Genomic DNA, 20405 nt, shown 5'->3' on the forward strand with positions numbered 1-20405 from the left:
GAGTAGAATTAACTCTCTCTGCGTGTGTGTGTGTGTGTGTGTGTACAGCTTAATGATTATGATTCTGTTATTCTCTTGTGCTGCTGCTTTGTGGTCACACATTCCTCCTACTCCTAACCCCGGACTACCATTAATGCGTTCCCCATCAAGATAGTTTTGCCATTTCCAGAATGTCATGTAAATGGAGTCATGCAGTATAGAGCCTTCTGAGACTGGCTTCTGTCACGTAGCACAGTGCTGTGGAGATTCATCCATGGTTTTGCATATATTGCTAGCTTATTCCTTTTTATCACTGACTAGTAAGCCATTGTGGATCCAGTCTCTCATTTAAGGGTGTTTGGGTTGCTTCCAGTTCTTGGTGATTATGAATAGAGCTGCTGTAGGTATTAGTGTGTAGGTTTTTGTGTGAATAGAACTTTTCGTTTCTTTAGGTTAAATACCTGGGAACGGGTCATATGATAATTGGATATTTAACTTTGTAGAAACTGCCAAACTGTTTTTCCAGAGTCGCTGCACCATTTTGCATTCTCACCTGCAATGTGTAAAGAGTTCCAGATGTTCCACATCCTTGCCAGTACTTGGTATTGTCAGGTTTTGTTTGTTAAGCAGTTCTAATAGGTATGTAGTAGTATTTCATTATGTTTTGATTTTACATGTTTTTAGTGGCTAATGATGTTAACATGTTTTCATGTGCTTGTTTGCTATTCATTTATCCTCTTTGGTTAAATGTCTGCCAAAGTCTTTTTGCTAATTTTTAATTGAGTGATTTGTTTTCTTACTGTTGAGTTTTGAGAATTCTTTATATATTCTAGATACAAGCCCTTGGAGGAATATATGATTCGCAAATATTTTACCCTGGTCTGTAGCTTGCTTTTTCATTTTTTGTAATATCTTTACTTTCCCATTCATCCTGAGTTATTAAATTCAATAAAGTTTAATTTCTCAATTTTTTTCTTTTATGGATCATGCTTTAGCATCACATCTATAAGCTCTGCCTAAGTACAGGTCATGAAGATTTTCTTCTATGTTTTATATCAAAAGTTTTGTAATTCTAAGATCTGATTTGAGTTCATTGGGTGCCATGTGACATTTAGGTCAAGATTCATTTGCATCTAAATGTCTAATTGTCCACACATCAGATGATGTGAGAACAGGCCATTATTTCATCATTGACTTGCCTTTGTATCTTTGTCAGAAATTAGTTGGACATATATATGTGGGTCTGTTTCTAGATTACAAATTCTGTTCTATGGAACCACTGATTATCCCTTTGTCAATACTGTGCTGTCTTGAATACTGTAACTTTATAGGAAGTCTTAAAATTAGGTAATGTGAATACTTTATTCTTCTATTTCAGAATTGCTTTCACTGGCTATTCTAATTGTTTGGCTGTTAATACAGTCTACAAAAAATTCTGGTGGGAATTTTTATTGGAATTGCATTAAATCTAGAGATCAGTTTGGATAGTTTTCCAATTGACATCTTAACTACATTAATTATTTTAATCCATGACCTTCTTTCAGCATTGAAGCCCTATGCCTATCTTGTTAGATGCAGAAGTAGATGTAGGTGTAGAAATGTCCAAGTATTTCACTTCGGGGTGATTGGAGTGATTGTAAGTGGTTTTATATTCTCAATCTTCACATCCACATGTTCATTGCCAGTATAAGGAAATACAGTAGATTTTTTTTGCTGATCCTGTATCCTGAGACTTTGCTGAACTTACTTTCTAGTTCTAGGAAGGTTTTCTGCTTTTTTTTTAAGAATTCTTGGGATTTTCTATGTAGACAATCATGCCATCTGCAAATAGGGACAGTTTAACTCATCATTTCTGATTTATATGACTTTTTTTCCTCAGTGATCCTCATTCTGATATATGACTTTTATGACCTTCTCTTGCCTTATCGCACTGGTGAGAGCTTCCAGTGTTATGGTAAATGAGAGGGATGAGAGCAGACATGCTTGCCTTGTTCCCATTCTTAGACAAGCAGATGATGTTTCATCATTGATTACTGTGTAATGTTAGCTGCAGGTCCTTTGTAGGTATTATCTATCAAATTTAAAAGTTTCCCTGTATCTTAGTTTTCTATGTTTTTATTATGAATGTATGTTGAATTTTGTTAAATTCTTTTTCTGCATCAATTTATATGATCATGTGATTTTTTTTCTTTAGCCTATTAATATGATAGATTGCATTTACTTTAAATATTGAACCAGCCTTACTTTGCTGAGATAAAATCCACTTGATCATGCTGTGTCATTGTTTTTATATATTGCTGGATTCAATCTCCTGATAGTTTGTTGAGAACATTTGCACATATGTTAATGTGGGATATTGGTCTGTATTTTTCTTGTACTGTCTTTAACTGGTTTTAGTATCTGAGTATGCTGGCCCCATAAAATGAGCTGGGAAGTATTCTATACTGTTCTGTTTTCTGGAAGAGATTATGCAGAATTGATGGTGTTTATTTTTCAAATTTTGGTAGAATTTGTCATTGAAACGATCTAGTACTGAAGGTTTCCTTTTGGGAAGATTTTAAACTTGGAGTTTATTATTTTATTTTTTTAAATTTTATTGTATTTATTTTATTTTTATATTTATTTTATATTTTTGAGACAGGGTCTTGCTTTGGCATGCAGGCTGGAGCGCAGTGGTGTGATGATAGCTAACCATAGCCTCACACTCCTGGGCTCAAGCGATCCTCCCACCTCAGCCCCCCTAGTACCTGGCACTACAGGCATGTACCACAATGCCCGGCTAATTTTAATTTTTTATAGAAATGGGGTCTCATTATGTTACCCAGGTTTATCTCAAACTCCTGGCCTCAACCAGTCCTCCTGCCTCAGTCTCCCAAAGTGCTGGGATTACAGGCGTGAGCCATCATGCTCAGCCTGAGTTTATTTTCTTGAACAGATAGAGAACATTCATGTTACCTATTTATTCTTGGTAAAATTTAGATTGTTCTTTCCAAGGAATTAATCCATTTCATCTAAGTTGTCAAAATTATATGCATAGAGTTGTTTATAATGTTACCATACTATACTTTTAATTTCTGTGGAGCCTATAGTAATATCTCCCCTTTCATTCATAATATTAGTAATATTACAATATAGTTTTATATATATATATTGTATAGCTTGGCTAGAGATTTATCAATTATATTTATCTTTTAAAATAACTGACTTCTAATTTCACTGATTTTTCTCTATTTTTGTTTTCAATTTTATTGATTTCTGTTCTTTATTACTTTCTTCCTTTTGCTTGCTTTGGGTTTATTTGCTTTTATTTTTTTGATTTCTTAAGGTAGACACTTAGATTGTTGACTTGAGGCCTATCTCTTTTTATAATATAATTTAATACAGAGGCTTACAGTCTATAAAAGTCCAGGTTGTTAACATTTTAGGTTTTGTAGGCCATACAATCTTTGTTGCAAATACTCAGCTCTGTCATTGTAGTGGGAAAGCATCTGTAGTGGGAAAGCAGCTATAGACAATACATAAACTAATGAATGTGGCTGTATTCCAAAAAAAATTATTTACAAAAACAGGATATGGGCTGGAATTGGCTCATAAGCCATAATTTGCTGACCCTTATTTTATATTATAAATTTTCTTCTAAGTACTGCTTTAGACATATCTTATAACTTTTGGTATCTTGTGTTTTCATTTTTATTCAGTTCAGAATACTTTCTTAATTCCCTTGAAACTTCCTCTTTCACTGATGGATTGTTTTGAAATGTGTTTTTTAATATTTACGTGTTTGATGATTTAGCAGTTATCTTTCATTATTTATTTCTAGTTCAATCCCACTAGGTCAAAAAACATTTTGTATGGTCTCAGTGCTCTTAAATGTGTTCAGGTTTGAATATTTCAGGTGTACTTGTAAAGAATGTGTTTTCTGCTGTTGGTGGGTGTAATGTTTTGCAAAAGTCAGTCAGATTTGTTGATTGTTGGTGGTGTTCAGTTCTTCTGCATCCTTACTGATTTTATCTTTTTCCTATTGATGACTGAGAGAGGAGTGTGGAAGTCTCCAGTGGTAATTGTGGACTTGTAGTTTTCGCCTTTCAGTTTTTCCTTCATGTACTTTGAAGCTCTGTTGTTAGGTGCATCATATTTAGGATTTTTAGGTCTTCTTGGTGAATTTACTCTTTTATCTCCATTATCATAACATGCAGTGTCCCTCTTTATCCCTGATATTTCTGCTGTAAAGTCTACTTTGTCTGACACTAATACAGCCAGCTTTATTTCGATTCATGTTTGCACACATGGTATATCTATGTCTTTTCCCATCCTTTTGCTTTTAATCTGCAAAGTGGATTTCTTCTAGACAGCATATTGTTGTGTCTTGGCTTTTAAAAAATCTATTATGACAATCTTTCTTGTAATTGGTGCATTGAAAAACTTACTTTTTGGAACTTAGCTTTTAATTTTTGAATAATTTTAGATTGACAGAAAAGTTACACAGATAGTACAAGAGTTCTCATATATCTTCCATTCAGTTTTTACTAAAGTTAGCATGTTACACAATCATGCTACATTTTCTAAACTAAGAAACTAACATTGGTACATTATTATAAACTGAACTGCAGACTTTATTTGGATTTCATGTTTTTCATTAATGTCATTTTGCTATTCCAGGATCCAACTCAGGGATACCAGTTTGCATTTAGTCAACCTATCCCAAAGTCTCCTTTGATACATGACAGTTTCTCAGTCCTTCCTTGTTCATCACCTTGACAATTTTGAAGAGCACTGGTCAGGTGTTTTGTAGACTGTCTCTCAATTGGAGTTTGTCTAATATATTTCTCATGATTAGACTAGCGTTATGGGTTTCTGGAAAGAATACCACAGAGATTAAGTTCCTTCTCATCATATCCCATAAAGGGGTGCATGTACAATATGATTTATAACTAGTGATGTTAACCTTGATCACTTAGTTAAAATAATGTTTGCCAGGCTTCCCCCTGTAAAGTTACTGTTTTTCCCTTTCTATACTCTTTATTGAGTCCAATCCACATTTAAGCTTACGCTTATGCTTCACCTTCTGGAGAGGGGAATATCTGCACATATTTTGTGTAATTCTTCTATAAAGAAGATTTATCCCTTCTCCATTTGTTTATTTGTCCAGTTATTAATTTATATAAGTATAGGCTTGCAAATATTTTATAGTTTGGGTTATAATAAAATACTACATTAAAAATCTTTATTGCTCAAATTATGCCAGCCTTTGCCATTGGGAGGTAATTTATATTGGCTTCTGTGGCCCTTTAACATATGTCATCCTTTTTCCTTTTTTTTAAGCACTTGCTTTACTCACTGGCACTGTAAGGTGTTCAATGCTCATCTTGTACGTTCCCTGACCCAGCTTTTGATTCAGTCATTTTTCCAATGAGGAATGGAAATTATAGAACCAAGAAATATAATACAATGATATTTAGAAATCAAAATCTGGGATAAACAATCTTAAGATGGCTGAATATGAACAGCTGCAGCCTTCAGCCCCCAGCATGAGTGACACAGAAGACAGGTGATTCCTGCATTTCCAGCTGAGGTACCGGGTTCATCTCACTGGGGCATGTCAGACAGTGGGTGCTGGACAGTGGGCGCAGCCCAACGAGCAAGAGCCGAAGCAGGGCGAGGCATTGCCACACCCGGGAAGCGCAAGGGGGAAGGGAATTCCCTTTCCTAGCCAAGGGAAACCATGACACACAACACCTGGAAAATTGGGTCATTCCCACCCTAATACTGTGCTTTACCAAGGGTCTTAGCAAATGGCACATGAGGAGATTATATCCCGTGCCTGGCTCAGAGGGTCCCACACCCACTGTCTCTCAGACCACAGTGCAATCAAACTAGAACTCGGGAGTAAGAAACTCACTCAAAACCACTCAAGTACATGGAAACTGAACAACCTGCTCCTGAATGACTACTGGGTACATAACAAAATGACGGCAGAAATAAAGATAGTCTTTGAAACCAATGAGAACAAAGATACAACATACCAGAATCTCTGGGACACATTTAAAGCAGTGTGTAGAGGGAAATATATAGCACTAAATGCCCACAAGAGAAAGCGGGAAAGATCTAAAATTGACACCCTGACATCACAATTAAAAGAACTAGAGAAGCAAGAGCAAACACATTCAAAAGCGAGCAGAAGGCAAGAAATAACTAAGATCAGAGCAGAACTGAAGGAGATAGAGACACAAAACACCCTTCAAAAAATCAATGAATCCTTTTTTTGAAAAAGATCAGCAAAATTGATAGACGCTAGCAAGACTAATGAAGAAAAGAGAGAAGAATCAAATAGATGCAATAAAAAATGATGAAGGGGATATCACCACTGACCCCACAGAAATACAAGCTACCATCAGAGATACTATAAACACATTTACGCAAATAAACTGGAAAACCTAGAAGAAATGGATAAATTCCTGGACACATACACTCTCTCAAGACTAAACCAGGAAGAAGTTGAATCTCTAAATAGACCAATAACAGGCTCTGAAATTGAGGCAATAATTAATAACCTACCAACCAAAAAAAAGTCCAGGACCAGATGGAGTCACAGCTGAATTCTACCAGAGGTACAAGGAGGAGCTGGTACCATTCCTTCTGAAATTATTCCAATCAATAGAAAAAGAGGGAATCCTCCCTAACTCATTTTATGAGTCCAACATCATCGTGACACCAAAGCCTGGCAGAGACACAACAAAAAAAGAGAATTTTAGACCAATATCACACAGGAAGGGGAACATCACACACCAGGGCCCGTTGTGGGGACAGGGGAGTGGGGAGGGATAGCATTAGGAGATATACCTAATGTAAATGATGAGTTAATGGGTGCAGCACACCAACATGGCACATGTATATATATGTAACAAACCTGCATGTTGTGCACATGTACCCTAGAACATAAAGTATAATAAAAAAAATTTAAAAAGAAAAAAATGAAAAAATAAAAAAAATCAAACTCTGGGTGCTAGGTGGGACCATTTCCTTTAAATGTAATTATTCATATTTGGATTTAGGCCTACCATTTTGTTATTTGTTCTGTTTGTTCTTGTGCTTTTGCATTCATCTATTTCCCTTTTCCTACTTTCTTTTGTATAATTTGAATATATTTGAGTATTTCATCTTAATTTAGCTATTGAAAGTTTTTGGCTATATCTCTATAATTTTTAGTGGTTGCTCTGGAATTACTATGTATACGCTCATGTGTTGCTTAACAACAGGGATATGTTCAGAGAAATGCATTATTAGGTGATTTTTGTCACTGCGTGAACATCACACAGCATGCTTACACAAACCCGGGTGGTAGAGCCTACTACATACCTAGGCTAATATGGTCTAGACTATTGTTTCTGGGCTACAGACCTGTAAAGCATGTTACTGTACTGAATACTGTAGGCAACTGTAACACAGTGGTAAGGTAATTATGTATCAAAACATATCTCAACATAGAAAAGGTACAGTAAAAATAGGTATAAAAGATAAAAAATGGTACACTTATTTAGGACACTTACCATGAATGGAGCTTGCATAACTGGAGGTTGCTCCAGGTGAGTCAGTGAGTAAGTTGTAAGTATATGTGAAGGCCGAGGACATTAGTGTATGCTACTGTAGACTTTATAAACACTGTACATTTAGGCTACACTAAATTTAAATAACTTTTTTCTTCAATAGTAAATTAACCTTAGCTTACTGTAACTTTTTTACTTTATATATTTTTGACATTTTAAAACTTTTGAATCTTTTATTATAGCACTTACCTTACACAAATACATTACAGTTGTACAAAAATATTTTTTATATCTTTATTCTATAAACATTTTTCTATTAAAAAGTTTAAAAATTTTTTACTTTTACGGTTTTTTTTTGTTAAAAACTAAGACACAAACACATACATCAGCCTAGTTCATACATCAGCCTAGTAGCCTAGGCCTACACAAGGCCAAGGTTATCAATATCACTGTCTTCCACCTCCATTTCTTGTCCCAGTGGAAGGTTCCAGGGGCAGTAACACACTTGGGGCTGTCATCACCCGTGATAATAGTGCCTTCTTCTGGAATACCTCCTGAAAGACCAGCCTCAGGCTGTTTTACAGCTAACTTTTTTTTTAAAAAGTAAATGAAAGAATACTTACCTTAGATAACAATTAAAAGTACAGTGTAGTAAATACATAAACCAGTAACATAGTTGTTCATTATCATTATCAAGTATTATATACAGTACATAATTGTAGGTGCTGTCCTTTTATACAGCTGGCAGCGCGGTAGGTTTATCACCACAAACATCTGAATAATGGGAAGATTTTTAGCTCCATTATAATCTTACTGGACCACTGTCATATATGTGCTCTGTTGTTGGCCAGAACACTGTTACGCAGTGCACGACTGTATATATATACAGGCACACCTTGTTTTATCGTGCTTCACTGTATAGCACTTCACAGATGTTGCATTTTTTATAAACTGAAGGTTTGTGGCAACCCTGTGTCGAGCAAGTCTATCAGGGCCATTTTTCCAACAGCATGGGCTTACTGTTCATGTCTTTGTGTCACATTTAGGTAATCCTTGCAGTGTTTCAACTTTTTCATTATTATTGTATCTGTTATGGTGATTAGTGATATTTGATATTACTATTGTAATTGGGGGGGGCACCATGAACTATGCCAATTTAAAATGGTGAACTTTATCAATAAATATTGTCTGTTCTGGCTGCTCCACTGGCCACTCCCTAATCTCTCTCCCTCTCCTCAGCCTTCCCTATTCCCTGAGGCATAATAACATTGAAATTAGGCTAATTAATAACCTACAACAGCCCGTAAATATTCAGGTGTAAAGAAGAGTCATAAGTCTCTCACCTTAAATCAAAAGCTAGAAATGATTAAGCTTAGTGAGGAAGGACTGTTGAAAGCCCAGACAGGCCAAAAGCTCGGTATCTTGCACCAGTTACCCAAGTTGTGAATGCAAAGGAAAAGCTCTTGAAGGACATTAAAAGTGCTACTCCAGTGAACACAAATGATAAGGAAGTGAAACCGCCTTCTTGCTGATGTGGAGTAAGTTTCCCTGAAGCCAAAGACTAATCCAGAGCAAAGCCCTAATTTTTCAATTCTGTGAAGACAGAGAGGTGAAGAAGCTGCAGAAGCAAAGTTTGAAACTAGCAGAGGTTGGTTCATGAAATTTAAAGAGCCATCTCCAGGGCCAGGTGCACTGGCTCATGCCTGTAATCTCAGCACTTCGGGAGGCCAAGGCAGGTGGATCACCTGAAGTCAGGAGATCGAGACCAGCCTGGCCAACCCCGTATGGTTGGTGAAACCCAATCTCTACTAAAAATACAAAAATACAAAAAAAAAAAAAAAAAAACTGGGTGTGGTGGTGGGTGCCTATAATCCCAACTACTTGGGAGGCTGAGGCAGGGGAATCGCGTGAATCCAAGAGGCAGAAGTTACAGTGAGCCAAGATCATGCCATTGCCCTCCAGCCTGGGCAACATGAGTGAAACTCCCATCTCAAAAAAAAAAAAAAAAATCAATCTCCATAATATACAAGTGCAAAGTGAAGCAACAAGTGCTGATGTACACACTGCAGCAAGTTATCCAGAAGATCTAGCTAAGACCAATGATGAAGATGACAACACTAAACAACAGATTTTCAATATATATGAAACAACCTTCTATTAGAAGATACCCTCTAGGACTTTCATAGCTAAAGAGGAAAAGTCAATGACTGTCTTCAAAACTTCAAAGGATAGGCTCACCCTCTTATTAGGAGCTAATGCAGCTCATGACTTTAATTGAAGCCAATGCTCATTTACCATTCAGAAAATTTTAGAACCCTTAACAAATGATGCTAAATCTACTCTGCCTGTGTTCTAGAAATGGAACAACAAAACCTAGATGGCAGCACATCTGTTTACAGCATGGTTTACTGAATGTTTTAAACCCACTGTTGAGACCTACTGCTCAGGAAAAAAATTTAAAAAAATTAAAAAAAGATTTATTTCAAAAGATTACTGTTCATTGACAATGCACCTGGTCATCCAAGAGCTCTGATGGAGATGTACAAGGAGATTAATGTTTTTTCATGCCTGCTAACACAGCATTCATTCTGCAGCCCACGGATCAAGGCACAATTTTGACTTTCAAGTCTTGTTATTTAAAAAAATTAATTTTGGAAGGCATACTACATACTACATGTCATACACATTAACAACCTCATAAGCAATATTATAATTTTTGTTTTCAATCATAGTACATTTTAAAGAGCTTAGGAGAACATTATATTTATCAAATATTTACCATATCTGTTGATCTTGTTTCATTCCTGATGTTCCAGGGTTCACTCTAGTATCATTTCTCATATATCTGAAGATATAACAGAAAAAAAAGTTTATTTAAAGCAGATCAGTTGGAGATGAATTGCCTTATTTTATTTCATGTGAGAATGTCTTTATTTTGTTGTACTTTCAAAGAAAATAACCTTCTTCTTTGATTGTACAATTCTGGGTTGATAGTTACTTACTTTTAATATTTTAAAAATATTGTTTAAATATATATATTAAATTAGTAGTATGGCAAGAGGACACTTCTGAGGTTAATGCAAACTTTGAACACTCATGTTCTTTTTTTTTTTTTGAGATGGAGTCTTGCTCTGTTGCCCAGGCTGGAGTGCAGTGGCACAATCTTGGCTCACTGAAACCTCCGACTCCTGGGTTCAAGCAATTCTTCTGCCTCAGCCTCCTGAGTAACTGGGACTTCAAGCATGCACCACCATGCCTGGCTAAACTTTGTATTTTTAGTGGAGTCAGGGTGTCACCATGTTGGCTAGGCTGGTCTCGAACTCCTTAACTCCACCCACCTCAGCCTCCCAAAGTGCTGGGATTACAGGCGTGAGCCACTGCTCCTGGCCCAGAACACTCATCTTCTAATTTAAAAACAGAGACATCCATTTTTGTGTTAACCTTTGTTGCATCTCATTTCCAGAGTAGACATGAAATAAAATTTATGTAGTGAAAATATAGAACAATTTTGATGCTTACAATGAGATAAATATTAGAACATTACTGCTCCAATGATTTAGTGAGGATCTTGAAATAAATTCTGAAGTCTTCCAATGTTTACATTTATTGGAGGGGTTCCTGAGTTCTATCAAGTTGTTTTTTTAAGTCTTGCTCTCATCTTGTGCATAAATGTTAACATTTCCCAAAGTAAAAACTTAGCTTTCTTACTTTTACTTTTTATTAAATTTAATACAAAATATGACCTGAGTAGTTAAAAAATATTTTACATTATTTGCAGTAAGATGTCATTATCCCTGTTCAAATAGCAAATTTTAAAACTTCAATCTGGGTGAAAGATTGGCTAGTTTTACAGAAAGATTTGCCACCTTAAACTCAAGCTGATTTTTCTATTTTTATGTAAATAACTGAGATGCTATCTTATTCTTCCAAGGTCATGTTTGTGAAATAAACATTACATGAGAGCTTTCCTGTCATCTACACTATATGTTGTTTACAGTGTTGAACAAATGTGAGTTCCTAAGTTGTAATGTGTCCTCGTATGGTATTTGCATGTGTGCCACTACACACTGAGATGATAATGCTGTACAGTTCTAAATGGTAGCAGTTTCTGTAGGCTGTAGGCCGAAATATTTTTGATGAACTGCTTAGTTTGGAGATTTTATTTTTTAAGTTGTATATTTTCTTGCAAAGTAAAAACACAAAAAAATATTGTTACACATCCTTCTGGCTTTTATGGTTTCTGATGAGAAATATGCAGTAATTTGAGTCACTTTTCCTTTATGTGTCACATATGTATCTGACTGTGGACTTACTCAAGTTTATGTTGTGGAGGTTTGAACTTCTTGGATCTGTAAGTTATTGGTTTGTGAAAGTTGGATAGTTTTCAGCCATTGTTTTTCCATATTTCTTTTCTGCTGTGTCTCTTCTTCTGGGACTCAGGTGACCTGAATATTAGACCTTTTGGTATTTTTCCAGTTTTCTGAGGCTGTTTATGCTTCCTTCGGTCTTTCATTGTATATCTTTCAGATTGGATACATCCTATTTACTTATCTTCAAATTCACCAACTCTTTATCATCTCTGTTGCTACTGAATCCATCTAATGACTCTTTAAAACTTTCTGTCATTGTAGTTTTCAATTCTACAATGTCTGTTGCTCATATTTTATATTTCTTGCTGAGACTTTAAGTCTTTCCAGTCACTCCAGGTGTGTTTACCCTACTTTTTAGGGTACAGTTATAATGGCTGTTTCTAGCCTTTGGTAATTCCATCATTTGTGTTTTCTTGTGCTGGACTGTTGTTTGTCTTTTCTTCTCACAAATTGAGAATTTTCCAATGATTCATATGCTAAGTAATTTAGGATTATATCCTGAACATTTTGAATATTATGAGATGCTGTGTCTTCTTTAAATCCTAAGGAGGTTGTCTTGTTTTGGCAGTGAATCTGCCTGGTTAGGTTCAGGTGGAAATTTCCAACCCACTTTTGTGGGCTGTGGTTCAGTGTCAGTTCAGTTATCGAAGCCTTTATAGTGATATTCAGATCTGTTCCATGTGTTCGCCACCCAGTGGCCAAGTCCCATAGGTCACACCATGTGCCAAAATGGAAAAGCTTCTGGGATTTGACCCCTAACTTTCTGCTGATTGGTACAGTGGAGTTAGTAGGACTCTGAAAAGTCTAATCTCTCCCTTTTGGAGGAATAAGGGTCACAACTATTAGTAAGAAGTCAAACCTTCAGGATCAGTCCTACAACAAAATTCTTTAGGGCCATCAGAATGCAAGTGAAACTCCTCATTTAAGGAGGATGTGGAGGAGAAACAAATCAGCCCAGCCAGCCATCATAGGTGTTGTGTGGCAAATGGTGAGTAGGCAAGCAAAAGTGAAAGCAGTGGATTGCAGATCAGGTAAGAAACGGTGACAGTTGGAGCCAGGTGGCATAGAGATGAACAAAGTAGGGGTACTGGGAGTGTATTTTGGAGGAAGAACTGATGTGATTTGCTCAGGCTTATGTATAAGAGGAGAGAGAAGCATCAAGGTCATCACCATAATTGAGTAAGGGTTTTTCCCTGAAAAAGCAGGGATGGATGAGAGTATGCTGTTGTCATTCATTACATTCAGCATGCAGAAAGGCGTCAGATAAAAGTTAACATTCATTCCTGTGAAATGAACAAAAATTTCCTTATCATGATAAAGAGCCTTTATCAGAAAACAGCAATAACATCTCAGCACAGTTGGGAAGAAGATGAATATGACTACTATTTGTATTGTTACTCAAAATTATTCTGGGATTACAAATACATGAAAGAGATAAAAAGAGATAAAAAAGAGATAAAATTATTTGTAGATGTTAAAATATAGAGAAATCCAACAGAATCAAATGGAGAAAATGGGGACTAATAATAAAGGAAGGTAGAAATGCAAAAATCAATTTGGCTTTCTAATATTAGCAATAATCTGCTAGGAAATGCAATGGAAAAAAACATTTCAGAAGCAACAGCAACAACAAAATAGAAAATATGAATAAACTTAACAATAAATATAAATATAGTCATGCATCCCCATAAATATAGTCATGACAGGGATATGTTTTGAGAAATGTGTCGTCGTGTGAACATCACAGAGTGTACTTACACAAACGTAGATGATAATAGGGCACTACACACTTAAGCTATATGGGATAGCCTATTGCTCCTAGCTACAAACCTTTACAGAATGTTACTGTACTGAATGCTGTAGGTGCTTGTAACACAAATCACTAGATGATAAGAATTTTTCAGCTTCTTTGTGATCTCATAGGACCACCATCATATATGCAGTCCATTGTTGACCAAAATGTCATTAGGCAACACATGACTATAGATGTTATTTATAAGCATACACTATAAAATTTTCTCAAATACCATAAAAAAGTTATTTAAATGAAGATTCATACCACACTTTGGAATGAGAAGAATCAACATTTGCGAAGTTATTCTCTTCAAATTTATCTATTAATCTAATATAATTGTAAGCAAATCCACTGGAGTTATTTTGGGGGAATTTGGCATTCATTGCAACGTTTATCTGATAGCATAGATGTGTAATTGTAGTTTATGTCACTATTTGCTCTTCTTAAGTCTAGACATGATTAAAAGAGATGATGGGACAGAAATTTTGGATACCCAGGCTCTGTGAAAGGATCAGCTTGCTTCTCTTTCTTTCCCACACAAAATCAACATGATGTAATATTCAGGAATATTTCATACTGGTTTCAATTTGTGGGATTAATTTCTTCATATACCTGCATAGAAATGGACTCAAGCCGCCCACCCCTACCCCAAAGCTTCCTGTAGGGTCTAGACAGGGTTTTGCCTGCAGTTATTTTACAATGGCTCTTAGCAGAAATGGCTGGCAGTGATGATATCCAGTTATAACTCATTTGAAGTAGGTTTAATGAATGGGTTTCTCTGTTTTTATTTGTTTGTTTTACTTTATTATTTATTTGTTAAATTTGTTTTATTTATTTTAGTAGTAGCTATCTGGTATAAGTTTTAGATAAAAATTTGTCACAAGAACTTTGTAAGTGTCACATGTTACATTTGTTGCAATAATGTGAAATTTATCTTTCTGAGAAACTTGTGCAGAAATCTTGAAGTGGCTAACTTCATTACAACTAAGTCATCATTTGCTTTTTTCATTTTTTTTTTTCCTAAGGGGGAGAGGGAATAATTAAATGTAAGGTATACCTCACGAGGGTTTCAGGGAATTTGACCAGTGGACTTCAAGAACACATATCAGGAACATTTTAAAAATGAAGATTATAATGTGGGAGATAGTGGCAAGAATGGGGGTGCATTTAGATCAGATGAGATTGACTGGGAGTTGACATTTTGTGAAGCTGAGAGAGGGTATGTGGAAGTTCATTATACTGTTCTCTCTACTTTTGTATATGTTTCAGTGTTCTCTAATTAAAGTTTTTAAAATAAAAGAAAAAAGACTAGGAAACAAAGCAATGAGAAAACAAGACAGTCACAGAACAAATAAGGTTAATGGAGAGATATCTGATATCACTAATCTAAATCTGTTCTCAAAATATAAGGCTAGAAGATAGTTATTGACTCTTAGGAAAAGACTTAAATGTATAATTTTCATTTTTTAGTAAGGATGGGGATGATAAGAAGAGACCTGTGATCATTCATCGAGCCATTTTGGGATCAGTGGAAAGAATGATAGCCATTCTTTCAGAAAACTATGGGGGAAAATGGTAAGTGATATGGAAAAAAAAAGCTATATGTCTATTATTCTTTTTAATTTTTATTAATTTACTTATTTTTCCTTTTTAAAAATATTTCTATTCTTAAAACATCATGTGTAAAAGATAAAAGTAGTAACAAAAGAAAGGGCATTTCCTGCCTTACAATTAGCAAGTATCCAAACAGCAAATAAATAATTCTTATTCCATTTGCCAGATCAGAAAACAAAAACTAAGGGAGAGTGGCATAAAAATGTATCATTTACCTTTTGCGGGACTCGGTAGAATTAAAGTTATCTTTTTACCTATTTCAAGCCCTTCAGAGACCTAGTTGCTGTCTTGAAAACATGTGACCCACACTCCTAGGTACCACCTCTTGCCCTCCAGCCATCCTTCCTTCAACCCATATTGTTTGCCTTTGGGGTTCCCTACAGCCACTGAGGAGAAAAACATGTAAACCTGATTCATAAATGGCACAAACTCAAAGAAGATGACTTAGCAGCACAGCCCAATTAGGATGACAGTGGGGAAAGGAAGTGTCCTAAAGTGCAAAATTTTGAGTGGTGCATCTTGTTGTCCTTTTTGCCTGGAAGGAAGAATGGCCGGAGGTATGGAGCTACATGGATGCATGGGCTCTAGTTACTGCTTTGGCCACAAGGTCAAAGATCTAGAAGTAATTAGACTGAAAAATAAATTACATAGATTTGGGAAGCAGAAATGTAGATGATCACTCAGAATGGGCCAACAGAGGTGGTATTGCCATCAAAAGGCCCCCACTGTTGAGGAATTTTTCAATATTCTAATACAAGAGGACCCATTCTGTTAAAATCAGCTTATTTTTTTTCCCTAGTTGTTGCTTAGTGGCTCATGAGCAAAGTGGCCACTGGTGGATATGCAAGGGCTCAACAATATGGACTTTGCCTCACTAAGTTCCATCTGGCTACATCTCTTCTGAGGATTCTGGTTGCCATCAGTAGTGATCACAGTTGTGATCCCCCAGGATGATACCATAACCTGGGGGAACAGCCAGTGGTCTTGTAGCAGGTTGATTACATTGAATCCCTTTCGTCATGTAAGGACCAATGCCTCGTTCTCCCTGAAGAGAGACCCTCTGTGGATTTTGCTTTGCTCTTCTTTGCTGCCATGCTTCTGCCAGTGGCACCAAATATGTACTTATGTGCTGCCAGCAACACAACAGTGCTTCTGACTATGAAAGAGATTTTATAGCAAATAAGTAAAGCATTGCACTGACATTATGGGATTCACTACTGTCACCATGCACTCAGAAGCAAGTAGCTTTACTAGCAGTTATGGCACCAGCTGGCAGACAACATCTTGTGATGATGCATCCTAGTATGTGGAAATGCTGCAAACCAGTAACCACCTGTGAAATTTCTACCTCCCATTCCATTTTTAGAAATTGGCTGAGCATCTGCTCATGCAATTTAGTTCTCTTTTCAGAAACTACTGCCCCCACTGCTACTATTGCTGGGCTCAGTCCCTGCAGCTCCCATTGTGGACACTGGGCACTGGATGATACTGCTAGGGTCACTGCAACCAGTTCCTCCAAAAGCTTCATGTCTCTGCATCACCCTTCCTTGCCAGAATGGATTCCATGTGGTGCCTCCTTCTCCACTCTGTCTTAAGTCAGAGTGCCATGTTTATACATTAGCAGAACCTAGATCACACCCATGCATACTAGCATTCATGCCCAGCGAGGCTGGGGAAGCAAATTTTTGAGCAGGAAACATAAGGTGGGAAGTGTCCCAAACAAAGTGTCTTCCAAAAGTCCTGGGTAGCTGGAGAGTCTGTGTATATTCCTGATATTTTGTGATCAAAGAGAAATACACTTAGGTATCATGGAGTTTCTAAGCTATTGAAGTTACAGTTAACCCAAAAGTATGGATATGAATATGTGTGCCACCTGAGTATGAGTTAACATGTTTATATTTCTTTCCAGTTGGTTTTAAACAGTTTACCATAGGTGAGAGATGATGGTGTCTTGCATTAGAATGGTGCAGTGAAAGTGGTTTAAAAAAAAAAAGAGAGAACTAGTGAAATAGGAGATGGAGAGGGAGACAGGAGGTGGTTGGGGCCAGTGCACTGAGCATGCCTTCCTTTGTCGCAGAGACTGAGGTATAATCCCTGCACTTCATACATCCAGACTTTAGACAGCAGTCAGGCTTGTGGGGAAATCTCCCCAGGAGCCAAAAGTAAAGATGGCTAAAATGTGGGTCCTTTAGGGAAGTAGGGCTGAGGATGGGGTAAGGACAGAGCTCAAAAGAAAACATGTACTTTCTATTATATAACCTGTATTTCTGTGTTTTGCCATTTATCATGTATTATTTTGTGTTTATAATTTGAGAATAAATATATAAATATGCACATTCATAAAGTGCTATCTGAAATAGTCCTCTTTGCATATCCTTTCACCTTCAGACTAAATACTCACTATGACAGGGAAAAGGCAAACATGCCCCACAGCAGACATTGCTCATACCTACCCTGCCATCTTTTTTTTTTTTAGAAAAATTGTATTTTGAAATAATCGTAGGTTCACACATCATTGTAAGAAGTTATACAGAGGCCGGACGTGGTGGCTCACACCTGTAATCCCAACACTTTGGGAGGCTGAGGTGGGTGGATCACCTGAAGTCAGGAGTTCGAGACCAGCCTGGCCAACATGGTGAAACCCCATCTCTACTGAAAATACAAAAATTAGCTGGGTGTGGTGGCAATGGCTGTAATCCCATTTACTCAGGAGGCTAAGCCAGGAGAATCACTTGAACTCAGGAGGCGAAGGTTGCAGTGAGCCGAGATCGCGCCACTGCACTCTAGCCTGGGTGAGCAAGACTCCATCTCAAAAAAAAAAAAAAAAAAAAAAAAAAGTTATACAGAGAGGTTCAGCACACTCTTTACCCAGTTTTCCCCAATGGTAACATCTTGCAAAACTAGATACAGTATCACAACCAAGAAGTACACATTGAGACTATCCACCAACCTTGTTCAGATTTCACCAGCCTCACATGCATTCATTTGTGTGAATGTGTATTTAGCTGTGTCACATGGACAGATGGTGTAATACCACCAGTCAAGGCACAGGACAGTTCCATCACTTGTAAGGCTCCCTCCTGCTCCCCTTTTTTCCCCACACTCAAACCATCCCACCCCTGTCCTCTTATCTGACAACATATGAACGTGTTCTCTAGCTCCATCATTTTGTCATATAAAGAATATTACATAAATGAATTTATACAGTACACAAACTTTTGAAGTAGGCTTCTTTTCACTCAGTGGAATTCCCTTGAAAGCAATCCATGTTGTTTTGAGATAAATTAGTTGGTTCCTTTTTTTTTTTTTTTTTTTTTTTTTGCTGATTAAAGCTGCTGTGGACATTAGTGTGCAGTATCGTGTGTGAACATATGCTTTGATTTCTCTGGGACAAGCGCCCAGGAGTGCAGTTGCTGGGGCATACAGTAAGTGCATGATCAGCCCTTTGGGCTGTCTGCCAGCTCATTCTACCTACACTTGTGCTATCAAAATTCCAAAATTATCCTTTTGTTTACTTTGCTGCCTTCAAACTTTAATATAATTTGGTTTTCTTCCATGCTGCTCTACTGAAACTGCCCTCTTGTGAAGTCTTTAAAAGAATCTTTGGTTATTTGAAAATCATGTAATAAGTAACCATTATTATACTTTGAAAATACATATGTTATGTATTTTTCAGGCCTTTCTGGCTATCTCCTCGTCAGGTAATGGTCATCCCTGTGGGGCCAACTTGTGAAAAATATGCACTTCAGGTAAAATCAGAGATGTTTAAAGTACATAATAATCTTGCATGTATTCTGTGTAGGTCATCAATTTGGAATGTCCTTCATGCTTTAAAATATTGCAGAACAGACACATTAACTTAAACCATGTTTTCAGCAGTTGTGGTAACGCATGAATCATGTCTCTGCAGCTGTATCAGAACTATTTCATTTCTTAATGTTTTTGAGAAATTAGTATTTTAAAACATATGTATTCATGTCTACATGGCTCTATTAGGGAAGAATGTTATCTGTTGCTGTATCACAAGTGACCCCAGAACTTAGCAGCTTTAAACAATAAACATTTATTATCTCACAGTTCCTATGAGTCAGGGTCTGGGAACAGCTCAGCTGGTGGATTCTGGCACAGAGCATCTCCTGTGGCTGCAGTCAGGCTGTTGGCCAGGGCTGCAGGCCTCAGAGCTCACTCACAGTTGGTGGATACAGCTCCTCACCACCGGGGCTTCTTCACAAGTGGCCTGAATGTCCTCACAGCATGGTGGCTGGTTTCCCCCAGAGCGAGTGATCTGAGAGAGATGGGAGCTGCAGGTTTTTATAAACTAGTCTCAGAAATGATGTGCCAACACTTCCGCACTTATTTATGGTCACAGAGACCCTCTCTGGTATAGTGAGCAGGGAACTATACAAGGGTGTGAATACCAAGAGTGGGGAACAACAGGGGTCTTTTTGGAGGCTAGGGACCATAATGTAACAATAAAGGTGTTTCATTTTCTTCTAGGTATCCAGTGAATTTTTTGAAGAAGGATTTATGGCTGACGTTGACTTAGATCATAATTGTACACTAAATAAGAAAATACGAAATGCACAGCTGGCTCAGTATAATTTTATTTTGGGTAATTTAAGTTTGTATATATTTTTACAAATGCTTTTTTTTTTTTCACTTCAATTCCAAAAGACCAAATAGATATGGTTCAACTACTTAATACTTATACAAAGAGAAGAGTCCATAGTGTTCCTGGCTTAGCTGTTCCTAGGTATTCTTTATTGTTTGCTGGAAGAAGAGTTATAAAGTTTCACCTGAATCCTCTGGGATAGTTTTACTAGCAATAGTTAGTATTGCAAGCCAACAATGAAAACAACTGTGAAAATGATCCCATCAGTAGAATTATATACTTTATATTTCAGCCTCACAGGCCTGTAATATTTTCCCTCACTTTTCTGGCTTATTAGGAAAGTTTAAACTAATGGAAAGAAAAGATCCCAAATTTAAAATGATCCAAAGGAAAAGATTTAGATGAAAAGTAAAATGTCCTTTTAGCACATGACTAATTCGATGCAGAATCTAAAATTTAGGCTTTAAAAATGATTCCAAAATTAAGAGAAA

At 36.7% G+C, this 20405-nt stretch overlaps 1 protein-coding gene across 5 annotated transcripts in view; it reads left to right on the top strand.

The window, feature by feature from the left end:
* TARS3 (threonyl-tRNA synthetase 3) overlaps window positions 1-20405 on the top strand; it is a 78007-nt gene that overhangs the window by 55978 nt on the left and 1624 nt on the right. For 2 of the 5 annotated variants that reach the window (XM_021940922.2, XM_031668288.1), the window contains exons 16-18: window positions 15159-15263; window positions 18979-19051; window positions 19800-19914. In XM_021940922.2, the coding sequence (XP_021796614.2) occupies window positions 15159-15263; window positions 18979-19051; window positions 19800-19914 (293 nt within the window). The other 3 variants (XR_004184977.1, XM_031668290.1, XM_031668289.1) reach the window with 3 other exon arrangements.

This window comes from Papio anubis, chromosome 7 (assembly GCF_008728515.1).
Source record: "Papio anubis isolate 15944 chromosome 7, Panubis1.0, whole genome shotgun sequence".
NCBI classification, from domain to species: Eukaryota; Metazoa; Chordata; class Mammalia; order Primates; family Cercopithecidae; genus Papio; species Papio anubis.